At 35.0% G+C, this 16,647-nt stretch overlaps 2 protein-coding genes and 2 pseudogenes across 2 annotated transcripts; 2 read left to right on the top strand and 2 right to left on the bottom strand.

Annotated features, from left to right (window-relative positions):
* Positions 1-16: 16 nt before the first annotated feature.
* LOC108661407 (uncharacterized) lies at positions 17-652 on the bottom strand. The gene has a single exon (XM_088809615.1). The coding sequence runs from the start codon at positions 650-652 to the stop codon at positions 17-19; it is 636 nt and encodes a 211-aa protein (XP_088665741.1).
* Positions 653-1,531: 879 nt separating this feature from the next.
* On the top strand, positions 1,532-2,749 carry LOC18613158 (dehydrodolichyl diphosphate synthase CPT3-like). The gene is given in 4 exon segments (XM_088804867.1): positions 1,532-1,587; positions 1,589-2,003; positions 2,005-2,115; positions 2,117-2,749. Coding segments are annotated over 4 exon segments (855 nt in total). The 5' UTR covers positions 1,532-1,540; the 3' UTR covers positions 2,399-2,749.
* An 11,416-nt stretch (positions 2,750-14,165) lies between these two features.
* On the top strand, positions 14,166-14,840 carry LOC18613157 (ethylene-responsive transcription factor ERF098 pseudogene; annotated as a pseudogene).
* A 286-nt stretch (positions 14,841-15,126) lies between these two features.
* On the bottom strand, positions 15,127-15,736 carry LOC18613156 (ethylene-responsive transcription factor ERF098 pseudogene; annotated as a pseudogene).
* Between the last annotated feature and the right edge of the window lie 911 nt (positions 15,737-16,647).

The raw sequence follows: 16,647 nt of genomic DNA, 5'->3' as shown, positions 1-16,647 counted from the left end.
AATAGGACATTTTCAGTTACATTTCACTTCTCATAACTCTCTTGTGTTCAGCAGCTTGGAGAGCATATGCAATATCTGATAGTGACATTTTGGAGAGTTCCCTTTCCAGAGAAGTAACTGTAGCTTCAAATCTTTCTGGTAGAGATACAAGAGCCTTTTGAACAACTCTTCTTTCTAAAATATCCTCTCCCAAGAGTCTGAGTTGATTAACAACTCTCATAAGTCTGCTGATGAAGTCTTTTGCATTTTCAGAATCCTTCATTCTCATTGTATCAAACTCCCTAGTCAAGTTCATAATCTGCATTTCTTTGGTTCTTTCAGAACCTTCAAACTGAACTTTCAGTCTTTCCCAAGCATCTTTGGTAGTTTTACACCCCATAATTCTTACAAACATAGCATCTATAAGAGCTCCCTGGATGTAAGACAAGGCTCGGAATCGTTTAGCCACTTCCTCGTGATTCCACTTAACTTGTGCAGGGGTTGCATTATCCTTCAAAGTTGGAACTTCAGCTCCTGATTCAACAGCATCCCAGAGGTCCAAACCCCTAAGATATGACTCCATTTTCTCAAACCAAATTGGATAATTTTCTCCATTGAACACTGAAGGTGATTGAAAGCTGAATGCAGTATTTGATGGAGAGGGAGAGGCCATAGTTTTTCAAGTGAGTGTATGGTTTATTTCAGAGAAAGTGTTTCTTGGATTCAATTGTCTATACGGTCCCTTAAGATCTTAATTCAGCTCTGATACCATGTTGAGATTGCAATCAAACAAGGATATAGGCTACTGATATTAGCCTCTACTTTTGTTCATGAAACAGAGTTTGCATAAAAGCCATCAGAACTCTCTCATTTCACTGTTTCACTATATATATTTACAGAACAGTTAACATGCACATAGAAACATCATCAACACTTGTCAAACTAAACAAATGTAAAGCATCATTTACAAGGTACATGCATAACACCACGTATGGTGTTCTTTGTACAGCACAACAAAAACAATTTCCTGCACAGCATTTAAGTAACAAAAAACCGTGTCTCTCTTTACTTAGACACTTGCAAGCATTACATTCAACATAGTTTGCTTCAATGTGCCGACATAAAACGTTCAGGTCTTTGTAGCCTTATAATTGTGTTGTCTTAAATCCAATTAGTGGTTGATGCACTATGCTTTGCTGATTAAAGATACATATTTCCACAATGTTTCTCCTTTTCTGGTGTTGTTGTCGTAAGGAACTAGGGAACACTAGTTAACGACTAGTAACAAGACCTTATAGGTCTAGTTCAAGGAGTTCATACATTAGTTTCAAATTTGGCAACTATCATCAGAACATTAAGTGACATGTTTAATGTCTAAACTCTTGAGCCATGTTTTAAGATGTTCAAAGAGTTAAATTGTTACTAAATAGTTGCATCATACTTGGTTGATTAGATTTTCAAGGTTTTCTGTATGTATATAATGCTATGAACTGAATTTTAGTTCTTTTTCTCCTCCATGATGGCAGGTCTTACAGATTTCAGATCTGTACAAGGTTTTGATATGGAGAAAATTAGTTGTAAAGTGATCCAGATATATGGTAACTTGGAAATGCATTTTTGACATTCTTTATGTTGGTCCCATACCTAATCATATTACATTCATCATGGATGGGAATCGGAGATATTCAAAGAGGTGGAATTTGATAGAAGGAGCTGGCCATAAAGATGGATTTTCAGCTCTCATGTCTATGCTCAAGTACTGCTACGTATTCAGTGTGAGATATGTAACAATCTATGCCTTCAGCATTGACAATTTCAAGCGAAGTCCTGAAGAAGTTCAATCTTGGATGGACTTAATGTTAAAAAAGGTTGAAGGGTTAATTAAGGAAGAGAGCATTGTCAATCGTTGTGGTGTTAGAGTTTACATATCTGGAAACCTAAAACTCTTGAGTGAACCTGTTAGGTTGGCAGCTGAGAGAGCTATGCTTGCCACTGCCAAGAATTGCAAAGCAGTTTTGTCCATTTTGTGTTGCCTACATTTCCACCAATGAGATTGTGCATGCCATTCAAGAATCATGTGAAGAAAAATGGGATGAGATTACTGTAATGAATTCAAGTGGAGCAGGTTATGGTTTAATCAGACTTGGAGGGAATGAACAAAAATGAAAGGAATCACCTTATAAAACTTACTGATATTGAGAAGAATATGTATATGGTCGTTGCACCTGATCCTGATATCAAAATACATACTTCTAGTGAGACACGCTTGAGCAATTTTCTTATATGGCAGAGTGCACACTGTTATTTGTATTCTCCTTCAGTGCTTTGGCCAGAGATTGGTTTTCGTCAATTTTTTTGGGCCATATTGAATTTTCAGCGAATTCATTTTTACTTGGACAAGAAAAGGAAGCTATTATAAAATCTTTCCAGATTGATGGTTTGCCTTGCTTTAGTATTGGTAACAGGTTCCAACATAAGCTTGGACTTTTTTGGTGTCATTGCTGTTGTTATATAACTGAGAATACATTAAATCAATTGATTACATGTGGAGGAACTCCTTACATGCTAGGATGTACGTTAACAAGCAAAGTGCTTTTGGGTTATACACTGACCCTTATACTCAATAAGCTAAGAGGATGGTGATAGATGAGAAGCAAAGAACTTTATTATACTTTTTGTTTGAGGGCGTGTATTATCAGGTCTGTAACCCATGCAAATGATCTGTTTACATCTAGAACTGATGATTGTGCAATTTCTTTCTCTTTCCTTAGCTTTTTCTATTTCATTTTCTAGCTTGTTATTTTTAAAGCTGAGATACGCATGTGCTTGGTAGGCAAAACATGAGTTGGAGCCTTTCTGTAAAATAAAACCGCATTAGTAACTGATCCAACCTGGAATTAATAAGCTGTTGCGCTCTGACTTGGACAGTTCTTTTGGTTTTATATATAACAACCGCCATGAAACTCAAGGTTGGTCCCCCTTCACTTTAATTTTTTGTCAAAAACAAGTATGCCGCATTCAAATTAGCAGATTTTAGTTATTTCTTAATCTGGCTGGATATTATCTAGGTTGAAATTTGCCCATTATATATTGTCTTAACATCAATTGTGTATGACTACTAAAACTGGCATTCTTGATTTAGGAATTCACTACTCAATATCTTCAGACCCAAAAAGGTTTTCCGTGCTTAAGATACGACAGTCATTTCTACTACAGAGGGACCTTTTTTGATGTCTGATTCAGAACAGGTTGGGTCTCCCTATTTTTACCACTCAGAAGATTGTTCTGCCTGTCTTGAGTTGTGAAGAACTTTCTTGTAGTTTTATCCTTGTTCTTAGTCCATTTTTTTGGTATACTTGATGAAATTATTTACACTTTATATCTTAATAAGTGCAAGGGAAAGGAAATCGGGATTGTTTTTTTAAAGCTGCTATAAAAAGATGGTTGATTTTTGTTAGGCTACGGTGAGATAGCTGCTAAGATTCCCTTCAGGTTTTTCAAGTCTTTAGATCATCGCATTTTTGGAGCTTTGGTTGTTATGTTAATTAAAATTTCAAAGAGGAAACTAAAGCTTTATAATTATACCAACCATTAATTCCCAGCTGCCCAAATGGTTTTGCCCATTCTGGCAGGGCATTCTGTTTTGGTTTGCCCCACGTTGCTCTATTCCAGTTCCTATTTCTTTTTGTGATGAACATTTGCAAATAATGCGGGGAAGAGCAGCCAGGTGCATTGTACTTGGAATCATGGAATAGCCTTCATGGTGAAAAGATGTTTAAAAACTTTGGTGCATGCTTATTAACGATCGGAAGCACTTTTTTGAAATTCTTTGACTTTTTCTTTTTGCTAGATATTTTCAGGAGGAGCAATCAATCGTCTGAATTCATTGCTAATTTCCATATTTTCAATCAAAGAAACATTTTCCCACGATTCAAAATTGCCCAACCTTCTTTCTACTTTTGATTTCTACAACAGTTGTTAGCGTTTGCAATTGGTTTCTTCTGCTTCTGCATTATGTCATTTAATGGTATTAATGATCACTAACACAGTGAGCAAATGCCAAGTTCTCTCTCATCCACTATCTGTATTTATGAATTGTTCTTCTTTTGGCCAAGTTTCTCTTTGATGCCATTTTTTGATGCATTTAAGTGGCATGGTTGTGCCAATTTTCCATGGAATGTTTGTCTTGATGTGATCCATTAAACGAAGTATAGGGGATTAGCATTGGTGGTTCATCTTAGGCCTTAGGTGAATTATTGCTATTGGATAACTCTTAGCCATCACTATCTTTACATAAATTCAAGAGCGGGGTGGAATAAAAGGTAAGGACCACCACCTATTTATATCATCAAAATATAGTATAAGCATCAACTTATGGCAATGGATTCTAGCAAATAATGCCAATACCTCGAATCTCGAGAGTTTTTATTTAATGATGTTTTATTTATGGGATTTATTTTTTTATATAATTTTTTCTTGTTAACCTTTTATTTTACTTGTACTCCAAAGAAGTTTAAGATTAGAAAACTTCTTTTTATATTACTTACTTTACTTGTACTTCAAACAAGCCATGGATGTGTATATATCTTCATCTTGTTAATGAAGAGCATGGGTTATTCTAACTCCATGCTTTTGAGTCATTTTATTTTTTATGGTATCAAAGCAAGTTACAAAACTTTAATTTTTTTAAAAAAAAATGACAGAAGATGATGCGAATAATGACAAAGGCAAGAGTATTGAAGAATTAGTGGCAACTGCGAGTGCTAATCAAAGCAAGGTCAATAAGGCCACTTCTCCATACTACTTGCATTTGTTTGATCATCCAGGCTTGATTTTTATGACGCACCCTCTCAATGAAAATGAAAATAATTATTTCACATGGAGGCGTAGCTTTATGAATGCGCTCTTTTCCAAAAACAAAGTAGGTTTTGTGAATGGATCGATGGAAAAATTAGATGTTGACTGTCTGAATTTACAAGCATGGATACAATGCAATGTAGTGGTTCTTTCATGGCTTACAAATGCACTTGCTAAGGAGCTTCAAGGTAGTGTTGTTCGTGTTTAAACTGCAAGAGAAATATGGGTAGATTTGGAAGAAAGATTAACTCAAGGAATTGTGCCAAGAGTGTACGAGTTAAAGCGCACCATAGCTCGTTTACAACAAGAGAAATTCTAGATATCGTGCTATTACGATAAATTAAAAACCATTTGGGGTGAGTTACAGAGTCTCAATCTAGTCCCATCATGCAAATGTGGGTGTACCTGTGGTGCAACGAAAAGGATGCAATCTATGCATGAGGGAGACGAGGTTTTTGATCTTTTGATGAGACTTGATAAAGTATATTCAACTGTGCAGTCACAAATATTGAGTGTAGACCTATTACCAAATCTTGGCAAAGCTTACGCCATTGTAGCACAGGAAGAAAAGCAACGTTTGGTTGCTACAACTCATGAACTCATCATTGAAGCTATTACCCCATTGACTAAAGAAAATAATTTGCGACAAAAGATAAATGATGATGGGAGTTGTAGTCGATTTCCATCCTCTATCTATTATGGGAAGACAAACCATAGCAAAGAATATTGTTTCAAGGTGATTGATTATCCAAATTGGTGTAAATCTAGAAAAATGAGCAACAAACAAACTAATAGTAATCAATCGTGTTCCCAAGGAAATCAATGGGATGGCAACGTAGTGATAAGCATGTCTTCAAGAGCTACTTGTGCCGCCACTGTGGATGGAGTTGGATCGTTTATCCCAAGTCTGACTTCTGCACAACTTTAATAACTACTAGCTGTACTAGGCAGTCATGAAGCATCAACAGGTAACTGTTGTTGATTTCTCACACAAGTGCACGTATCGTTAACAAGTAATATAATAATGAAGTAGAGTATCATTTCCACAAAGAATTATTTAATTCCTACTGTTAACTACTAAAATTATAACACCCTAATTTTATCCAAACAATTAAAATGAAAAAGAAAAATTAAAACTAATAAACTGAAACTAAAATTAAATAGTAAATAAAACTCACTTAACTATCAGACCTAAGATTATGATATCCCTTAATACTTCATCTGATTATTGTCTCTCTTTCTTAACTTAGTTTAATGGATTAAGTTACTAACCTAGAGTCTTAAATTGTTTACAAGTCTCTGTCGAGTTTCTCATAAAAATACATTTCCCAATTAATTTACTATAAGTCTATGCAAATTAAATTGAAGAAAGATGCATTAAGTTTGTGCTCTAATCTTGGCTACGTATGGCTTATAGGTGTATATCTATCCTATATGCAAATTAAACTACCTAATCAACTAAGTGCATTCGATCATACGTTATTCTATTCAAGGTCTACCTAAATCTCCTTCGTCAAGGTTTAACCTAGATTTTCAATTCAATCTAGTTGGTGATCAGGCAATTACAAGTATTAAGAATATAATAAAATAAACAATTTAAATCTATCAAACATAAGTAAAAGAGAGATAAATAAATCAGATTACATATTGAGTTCAATCATAATCTTAGATTAATGAATTAGTTCCCCATCAAGTCACACATCATCATTGAATAAAATTCAAACAATAAAAACAAACTAAGAAAATAAAAGAATAATCAAAAAGATAAAACTCAAGAACTATAATCTTGATCTTCCAAGTCTTCTCGAATTCTTTAAAATCTTCTTAGCTTCAATGACTTTGCGACTTGACTCTCAACTTTCAATTTGGTGTTTTTTCTTCTCTTTTTCTCCTCCGAAAGGTTGTTTTTATAGGCCTTAAAGTTAAGCCAAGTTGGATGGAGAAAGAAATCAATTTTAGCTAGAATTTCCTCACCGGACTATATGAGTCACAGGTTTGCCCAATTAATTAACAGAAATCGTAATTGTTCTCGGATTGCTACAGTATGTCAACTTCGATAAGATTTTTGACTATATTCCATGTCGAACTGGATGAAGTGTTAAACATGAAAGTTGTAGATTTTTCTCTTATCTTTCCAATGGTCTAACAATCACTTCATTTGAGTCTCTGTAGAGAGAGTTATAACCAAAATACTGAAACATGTGCAGTGTAAGTCTGCACCTTGAAATTGCTCTCTTTTTTTCACTAAAATTCTTCTTTTATCAAATACCTACAAAAGCACAAATAAATCAATAACAACTTATCTTAACCACATTAACACTAAATTAAGTATAAAATTAACTAAGATTAGATTGACTCATCTAAAATAACTAATTTAAAATAATTAAATAAAACCTACTAATTTCTATGCATTACTACAAAAACTAAGCTAAATTATTATCAAAATTAAGCTCAAATAACTCTATATCATAGAGTTATCACACCCCCAAACTTAATATTTTTCTAGTCTTCGAGCAAAACATAGAAAAGAAATTAACTTACGAAAATTAAATTTAGTTAATGAAAAGTAAAATAAATATAGTTACTACTATTACTATTACTACTACTATTACTACTATTAGAGATAAAATGCACCAACTCAGTCATTTCTCTTAATTTTCTTAAAAGTATGTCTATCAATCATTAATTTAAGGAAAAATATAAACATCATTTGAATTCATGTATCAATTCTAATGCAAGTACATTCTAAAATAGATTTTTCTCTGTGTGTGTGAAATATTTTACCAAGAATATCATGACATCCGGATGAATTTTTGCCAACACAAATTTCAAATTAGTACTAGATTTCCATAGGTTTACTTTTCATCTCTCTCTCCACTAATGTAGACTAATACAAAGCTAGGGATCAATAAAACTTTATAAAGCTTATAATGTAGGGCTAGGGTTAAGGTATGATAAAGGATATTAATGTGGCTCAAATTACCCTATGCACATAATTATTTTAAGACCTATACATAAAGCTCTATTCTCCTTCTCCTAGTACACTTTTTCTTCCACATTTGAACTTTTCTTTTCTTTTTTTCAATACATTTTTTTTCACAATTTCACACCCACAAACTTATTTTCTTTGTGTTGTAGGTAGTGGGGTTATTTTTCATATTTTGAACTTTTTTTTTCACATCAACATCACCTTTCCACCTTTTTCAACATTTAGCTCAATTTATATTTCCTAAAACAATATACATGCTTAGGAGTGAGGATTGCAAAATTGAAAAATTAATTTTAAAGTTAAGCTCAATTATTATGTAGTTAAACAAAGAAAATGAAAATTAGGCTCAAAAAGGGTATACTAGAGATAAAAATTTAACAAAGTTGACTTTTTAGGCTCAAACGATCCAAAAATGATCTAAATCATGTCCCTAACTAAGTATTGCCTAAGATTTCGTCTCGAGAGAAAATGAAACAAATTCTAGAATTCATGACATAATTTAAAATTCACATCAAGATAAACTTTCTCTAGATATTCAAGATAATTCAAAGTAAAAGATATAGTGCTCAAAATTATGAAAATCACATCTTAACAATGATATTTAACAAAAATATTTAGTATAAATCCAAACAAAAACTTTATTCACCAAAAGTTAAAAATTCAAGACAATTAATTATCATCATTGGATAGAGAAATCATAGAAACAATTTTCACAACTTTACTCTAGATTCCTAAAATTCAAACAAGAGATAAATTCCTTTACCAACTAATCCTAAATTATTTATAAATCTAGATAAATATGCAAATAAAATTAAATCTAAAACTTTCACAAAATATTCATCATCAAAAAAATAAATTCACCCCCCCCCCCCAAAAACTTAAACTAAACATTGTTCTCAATGTTAGAAAAAATAAAGAAAAGATAAAGAATACTTCCCTAATGATTAGATAAATTTTTGTAAAAGCTCTAATCCTTCTCCTCCTTACTGTCATCTTTCTCATTCTCACTTCTAGGAAAAAAAAATTTTTTACTACAAAAAGAAAATAAATAAAGGTTAATGTAGAAATAAACAAATAAAATAAAATAAAAATAATTGAAAAGAAAAGATGGGTTTTATTGGGTAATGGATGGCCCAAATAAAAATAACTTTATATCATGGAGTTATCAGTAATCCATCTGTAAACATGACAACCTCCAATTTTTTCAGTGAGAGAAACGATGAATGGGTTGTAGATACAAGAGCCACAAATCATATAACCCACAATATAGACTCTTTATCAAATGTGGTATCTCAACCCAATATACCACCAGTACAAATTCCTAACGGTGAAACAATAGAGGTTCATGCTTTAGGCCAAGTTGCTCTTGGAAAAAGATTAATCCTTGAGCGAGTTCTTAGGGCCCTTAATTCTTGCTTCAATTTATTGTTTGCTAATAAATTGACACATGATTTACGTTGTACGGTAACTTTTGGGTCGTTTTTTTTTTATGATTTAAGACTTACCCTCGAGGAAGCTGATTGGAGTGGGTAGAAAGCGGAATGGTCTTTATTACTTGGAGCCAATGAGAGGGAACGAGCATTGATAGCTAGCGATTCGGTTAATGCAAGTTTATGGTATCGACACTTTGGGCATCTACCAATAAATCACATTCCTTTGGTTCTTAATTTATCCATTTCTTCTTATTGCAAGAAAACCTTATTTTGTGATGCTTTTTGTAAAACAAAACAAACACAATTATCTTTTCCCATCAGTACAAATAAGACTATGCATTCCTTTGACTTAGTACACTGTGATATTTGAGACCCGTAGAAAATAAAATCATTTTCTAGATCTCACTATTTTCTAACCATAGTAGATAATTTTAGCTGAGCAACATGGGTCTTCCTCATGAAATACAAGTTAGAAACCAAAACGTATCTACTGTAATTTTTTAATTGGGTTTACACACAATTTAACTTGCAAGTTAAAATTCGACTGATGGACAATGGCTTAGAATTTACTCATGTTTATTTAATGACTCATTATTTTGATCATGGCATGGAACGTCAATCTAGCTATACAGACACACCGCAACATAATGGAGTTGTTGAACAAAAGCATAGGCATCTTTTAAAAGTTGCACGAGTATTACAATTTCAAGCTCATCTTCCTATTTCATTTTTGGGTGAATGTGTTCTTACTATGCATACTTGATCAATCACATGCCACTTACTGTTTTACAAAAAAAAAAAAAGACTCCATATGAGGTTCTACTTGGAAAAAGTCCCACACATGATCATTTGAGAAGCTTTGGATGTCTTTGTTATGGGAATATAACTAGCAAGCCACGTGACAAGTTTGCTTTACGTGCTAAACTAGGTGTTTTTGTTAGGTATCTTAATGGGAAAAAAAATACAGAATTTATGATCTTGAAAGTAAGAAGATTTATGTTTCACGAGATGTTCATTGTTTAGAAGACATTTTTCCATTTGTAGATTCTTCAGCAGCAAAATCTGTACAGTCAATTGATTTGGGTCAGACTACTAAATTGGATAGTCCATTCAACCATGCAGTGCCCAATGTGACTGATCTTGGGCTTAGTGAGTCATCTACAAGCGTTAACCCAACTACAAGCACAATTGGGCTTGTGTCTCAAAACAACAGGCTTGCAATAAACAAACCCACGTTGCCAATTGTTGCACATGAGTCTATTACAATTGGGTCTACCTCATTCCCTAATTCGCATGAGTCTTTTCACTTGTCAATGTTGGGTTTGAGTTAATTAAATCTTATTTTTCAGCCATAACAACCTCCTCATCTGACCTAATTGGTTTCAACTTTGTTAATGAGTCTGAAAATATTGTTTCAGAAGCTCTTTTTATTTTAGACAAACAACAATGGCAAGTTTCATGCTCCTTATCTAGTTATGATTATATTTTACCCCCTTCTCTCGCTCCCCCGAGCATCACACCGTTCCTTTCTCCTCATTTGGCCAACTCAATGGTACATCCTCTCTCACAATTTATTTCTTACTCTAATTTTTCTCCCAGTCACATTACCTTTTTAGCAAACATTTCATCCATCGATGAGCGGAAATCATTTTTTCAAGCAATCAAACATGTGCATTAAAGGGAAGCCATGGAGAAGGAAATTGTCGCTTTGGAGGCAAATCATACTTGGAATTTGTAACTCTTACCCCTTGGTAAACTGGCTATTGATTCAAAATGGGTTTACTATGTCCAATATCAACTAGATAAAAGTATTAAGCATTATAAAGCGCGACTTGTTGCTAAAGGTTACACTCAAATTGAGGGTGTTGACTTTCATGAGACATTTGTTCCTGTTGTCAAATTAGTCACTGTACATTGTTTGTTGGCACCTGCTTCGATTAAGCATTGGGAATTACATCAACTGGATGTGAATAACACCTTTTTACATGGTGACTTGGAAGAAGAAGTCTACATGAAGATCCCACAAGGGTTTGCTAAATAGGGGGAGCAACGAGTTTGTTGATTACAAAAATTTTTATATAGACTTCGTCAAGCATCTCAAAATTGGTATAACAAGTTTACCACTTCTCTTCTTGCCATTGGTTTTCGCCAATCAAAGGCGGATCACTCTTTGTTCACTTTTTCTTGTATGGGAAAATCCTTTATTATAATTCTCATATATGCTGATGATGTTATCATCACGAGAACAGATTCTGATCGTATTTCTAAGCTGAAACTTTATTTGGATGCAAAATTTCACATCAAAGATCTTGGAAAATTCAAGTATTTTCTTCGAATTGAAGTGGCACGTTCTCCAACAGGTATTGCACTAAGCCAACATAAGTATGTACTTGATATCTTAGCCGATAGTGGTCTCACAAGTTGCAAGCCAGCCAACTTTCCCATGGAGCAACAGCACAAGCTTTCACTCGACTTTGGTGAAATTTACGTGGATCCTGAGCATTATCATTGCCTAATAGGTCGTTTACTTTATCTCACTATCACCCATCCAAATATCAACTATGCAATGCATTATCTTAGCCAGTTTATGGATGCCCCACGACAATCACATCTTGATGTTGTTCATTGAGTGTTGCATTATCTCAAAAGAACCCCAGGACAAGGTGTTTTGCTTCCTTCGAATGGTTCACTATCTTTATGAGCATATTGTGATGCAAATTGGGTAGGATGTCCGACTACACGCAGATCCACTTTTGGCTATATTATCTTTCTTAGGTCGTCTCCTATCTCATGGCGATCCAAGAAACAAACAATGGTTTCTCGTTCTTCCACTAAGGTTGAATATTGAGCCATGGCCACCACCATTAGTGAGATTATTTGGTTAATACAACTTTTACGAGATCTTGGAGTGACATACACAGTAGCGATTCCCTTGTTCTGTGACAATTAAGCTACTATTCACATCGCAGCCAATCCGATCTTCCACAAACAAATGAAGCACATAGGAATAGATTGCCATTTCATCCAACAACACATTCAGTCTCAAACTATTGTTTCTCGAACTATTTCGTCACAAAATCAATTGGCTAATGTATTCATTAAAACACTTGGGTATGATTGATTTCATAAACTATTGGTCAAATTAGGTATTTCTACTGTTCATGCTCTAACTTGAGGGGTAGCATTGGAGGATTTTTTATTTATGAGATTTATTCTTTTATATAATCTTTTCTTGTTAACTTTTTTTTTACTTACACTCCAAGAAAGTTTAAGATTATAAAATTTTTTTTTATATTATTTACTTTATTTGTACTCTAAGCAAATCATATATATATATATCTTCTCTTATTAATGAAAAGTAAGAGTTTTTTAACACTATATTTTTTGACTCATTTTACTTTTTAGCTTTTACCACGCGAAAGTAGTTGAAGCCCAGGTGGTCCTTGAAGAGGGCAAATCTCGCTGAGTTTGTACATTTGGCTTTCTTGTCCAATGATAAGGTAGAAAGAGGCCCCGCTTGAAATTGGGAGAAGAAAAGTCCAAACTCCCTCTAGGACCTGGCTGGCTTGTCTCGTCAGCTTATGATAACGGTTTGAAGGGAGGTGTTTTCCATATTTCCGTGTAGAAATAAGCCCTTATCCCCAGTGATAGAAAAGACCAAAACAAAATCTGCTCCTAGTCCTCAATTCTAATGAAAAAGTATACATGTGATTGTGAACAAGCTATGACTTACCTGAAACTAGAATATGCAAAAGGCCAATGCAGATACAGTCGTCTTCTTCAATGGCATGACAACCTGTTACCTGATATGCATATTAAAATCGGTTATGTTTCTTGTTATGAGCCTCCTTTTCTCCCCTCCGCTTCAACTATAATCTCTTTTCTGAATCGATCTAAAGCAGGATGTCAATATTATTTGTTTGCCTCATCCATTCATTCACTTTTGTGTAGACAAAGTAGCTGCGATCACCAATCTAAGGAATTCAAACTAAACAAAACAACTCCTGTTAATTTGCTACAAACTCTAATCAACCAATCTTACAACCCTTTGCTTTCCAGGGCACTATCTTAGTTAAAGCACCATTTTAACATATAATTGTGGTTCTTTCTAATTCCTACTGCCTTGGTTTTGTCCCGGTTACAGCTTGTTTGACAACTTAATTCGATTCCATTATTATGTCTCAATTATTTTCGATAATCATCATCAAGTGACATAACCATGGTGATCAAACATGTTGACGCAATCAAATTACCTCATCCCCTACACGAAAGCATGACAACTCTATTGTCAAACGAATCAAATTGAGGTAAGCCATCTGATCTCACCTTGGACTGTGCAGAAATTGCATTAAGATATTTATTAGTCTTCCCGAGGACCAGATCCAACCTCATTAGATCTATGCTTTAATAAATCGAACCATAACAAAGTAAGAATAATCTGGGGAAGATGACCATGAATTCAGCAAACGTAATGGACTCACCTCACCGCTAACATCACTTATGCTTAGGCAAAGCAGAATATATCCTAGGAATTAAAAATGTTGCAAAAGAAGTATTTGTTTTATCCTAAACATTGCTGTTATGAATGTATTAAAAGGAATAGTTAATTGAAACGATTAGCTTATCCCTCGTGACATCACCACCAACTTCAACCTTTTTGATTCAATAGGCCCAAAAAAACTAATGAATTGGAAAAGACAAATAAGAGTAAACATTTGCCAATAATTTGTTAAAAAATAAACACAAAAGTGAACTCATCCTTTGTCATTGCCTGAATCATCCTTATTTGTTGCACCAAAATCTATCTCTGTCTGACAGATCTTTGGCGCGTTGAAAACTTTGGCATTCGTTAATTGGATGGTCTATGTCAATCTGTCCATTTGTTTGTGGCCTAGTTGCCACTTAGTATAAATGCCTACTCTGTTTCAAACTCAAACAACGCCATGGAACAAAACAGGAAGAAAGTTGAAGAGGGAGAGTCCAGCGTTCGATATAGAGGCGTTAGAAGGCGGCCTTGGGGAAAATACGCGGCTGAGATTCGGGACTCGACGAGGCATGGAGCTCGGTTGTGGCTGGGGACTTTTGAGACTGCAGAAGAGGCAGCTCGAGCTTATGACAGAGCTGCTTTTTCAATGAGGGGTCCCTTGGCTATTCTCAACTTCCCAGATGAGCATATTATTTCACTCACAACTGCTAATTCTGCTCCTCCTCCTCTCCCTTGTTCTTCTTCTTCTTCTTCTGCATCAATGGCTGCTTCTTCTTCATTCTTCGAAAATGTGGAAAGTAAGAAGGACCATGAAAATCAAGTTCTGGAGTTGGAGTATTTGGATGACAAATTGTTAGAGGAACTTCTTGATGTTGAGAATAAAACCAAGAAAGAATGAAACATTTTTAGTTTTTTCCTTTTCCCTTTTTCAGAAGGGGTTGCAGAATTCTCCTTTTCAAACAGGATTAGTTACTTCTTCCCCTGTAAAACAACACCATGACTCTATTTCAATAACTTGTTCTTTGTAGCTATCAATTGCTATAATCATGAACTAGTGGTTCACTTGTTAGTTAAATGTGAGCTATGGAAATATCAACATTTTCTTTGTCAAGTTTGGCCTTGTATCTTTTCTTCAAAAAAGCATATAAAAGAACTGCATTCAAGGGCCCATATACAGACCAGGAGTTGACTTTGCTTGATTTGGCTCGCATTTAGTGCATTTGCTTTATTTATGTTAATGAACTCACTTGAATCATTATCCATCAACTCTGGCCTTTTATGCTAGAATTTTCCTTTATCCAGAGCATGTGTTTTTGACCTCGACAGCCACCACGCGTTACTCTCGGATTCCGAGTCTCTGCTTGATGTTAAAGATGACTTCCTTTGAGAAAAATATATAAAATTAATCTAAATTAAGGTTTTAATAATTAATACAAATGCAGTTTCCATAAAGATTTCCCTTGGTAACAGGGGAGAAAATTATTTCCATGGTTAATCAATCCAATACAATAAGAACTAATTCTAAAGGCGCTGCCTATCATCTTGGGTTTCAAGAAGATCCTCTAACAACTTGTCATCCAGGTACTCGAATTCTATAACTTCACTCCCTCGCCCTCTAGGAGGATTCCCTCGACCAACCCCATAAGTAGATGAAGAAGCTAAAGAAGGTGGAAAAATGGGATTATGGGATTGATACTCGTTTGGGAAGTTGAGAATAGCTGAGTGACCCCGGAAAGCAAAAGCAGCCCTGTCATATGCCCTTGCAGCCTCTTCAGCCGTCTCAAAAGTTCCTAACCACAGCCGTGCTCCATTCCTCGTTGGATCACGTATCTCCGCCGCGAACTTTCCCCATGGCCTCCGGCGAATTCCCCTGTATCGAACCTCCGCGTTTCCCTTCCCATTGTTCCCGGTGTTCTTCCCTCCTTGATGAGAGGCTTCCATTGATTGGTATATTTCAAGTGTACAATGTAAATTTGTTGTATGGAATGTTTAGGAAACGGGTAGCGCTTATATATGACATGAATTATTATGTATTGTCAAAAGGGGTCAATGGCCCTGAACGCAGCATGACCAAAGCTAGGTCATACCTGACGGTTGGAACTTGTTCTTGCTAGGAAACTTCCTAGGATGAGGTGCTAAATTTCGATTTGTTCCACGTTATTTGAGGCGCTAACCACAACTACATCTGAAGACTGGGGGTATTAATAAAAGTAATATTGGCATGTATCTTAAGGTCTAGTGGGAGATGGAAAATTTGGGAGGGTGCATGCATGATGCTTTTGCTGACGAGTTTCTTTCGTTTGGCGTTCTAGGGTGAGCGGATTTCATCCTTCATTTGCAAAAAGCTGCCTTTCCTTAATGCGGTTTCACTGTTACAACTTACAAAATCATACCAACAATTACAAATGACTATTAGTCAGCCAACAATTCATTGACTTTAATTTGTCCATGGAGCAATCAAAAAAACTGGTCAGGCGCGACGGACAACTGTGAGCGTTTTCCTAACATTTTGAGCCCAAGTCCGCCGGCGCTCCCCAGCCACAAACAAGTGCCCATGGAATTTGGCACCATTTAAGCTTCTTTCTTTCTTTTTTGACAAAAAAATGCTCTCTATCTAAATATTTTATGTTTGTGCTTATAGGGACATTTCAGTAATATCATAATTTCAAATTGGATAAGGAGTGGTCAAGCCCCAATTCTTGGACCAGACCTCTTTCACCAACCTAACATCTCTTGTTCTGCTTTGTATTTTCAGAATTCATACAAACTTATTAAAAGGCCCATTCTAACTTCAACAAATAAAGGCCCTGAGTGAGCCCAAGATAAGAGTCCCAAACTTCAATAAATAAAGTTTGAGATTTGATTTTACCACAAGGATTTCATTCATTCTTGTATTGCTAAAA

The sequence above is a fragment of the Theobroma cacao genome, chromosome 1 (genome assembly GCF_053813885.1).
Source record: "Theobroma cacao isolate CCN51 chromosome 1, ASM5381388v1, whole genome shotgun sequence".
NCBI classification, from domain to species: domain Eukaryota; kingdom Viridiplantae; phylum Streptophyta; class Magnoliopsida; order Malvales; family Malvaceae; genus Theobroma; species Theobroma cacao.
The sequence above is the reverse complement of the archived record's forward strand: the minus strand, read 5'-3'. Positions and strand labels throughout refer to the sequence as shown.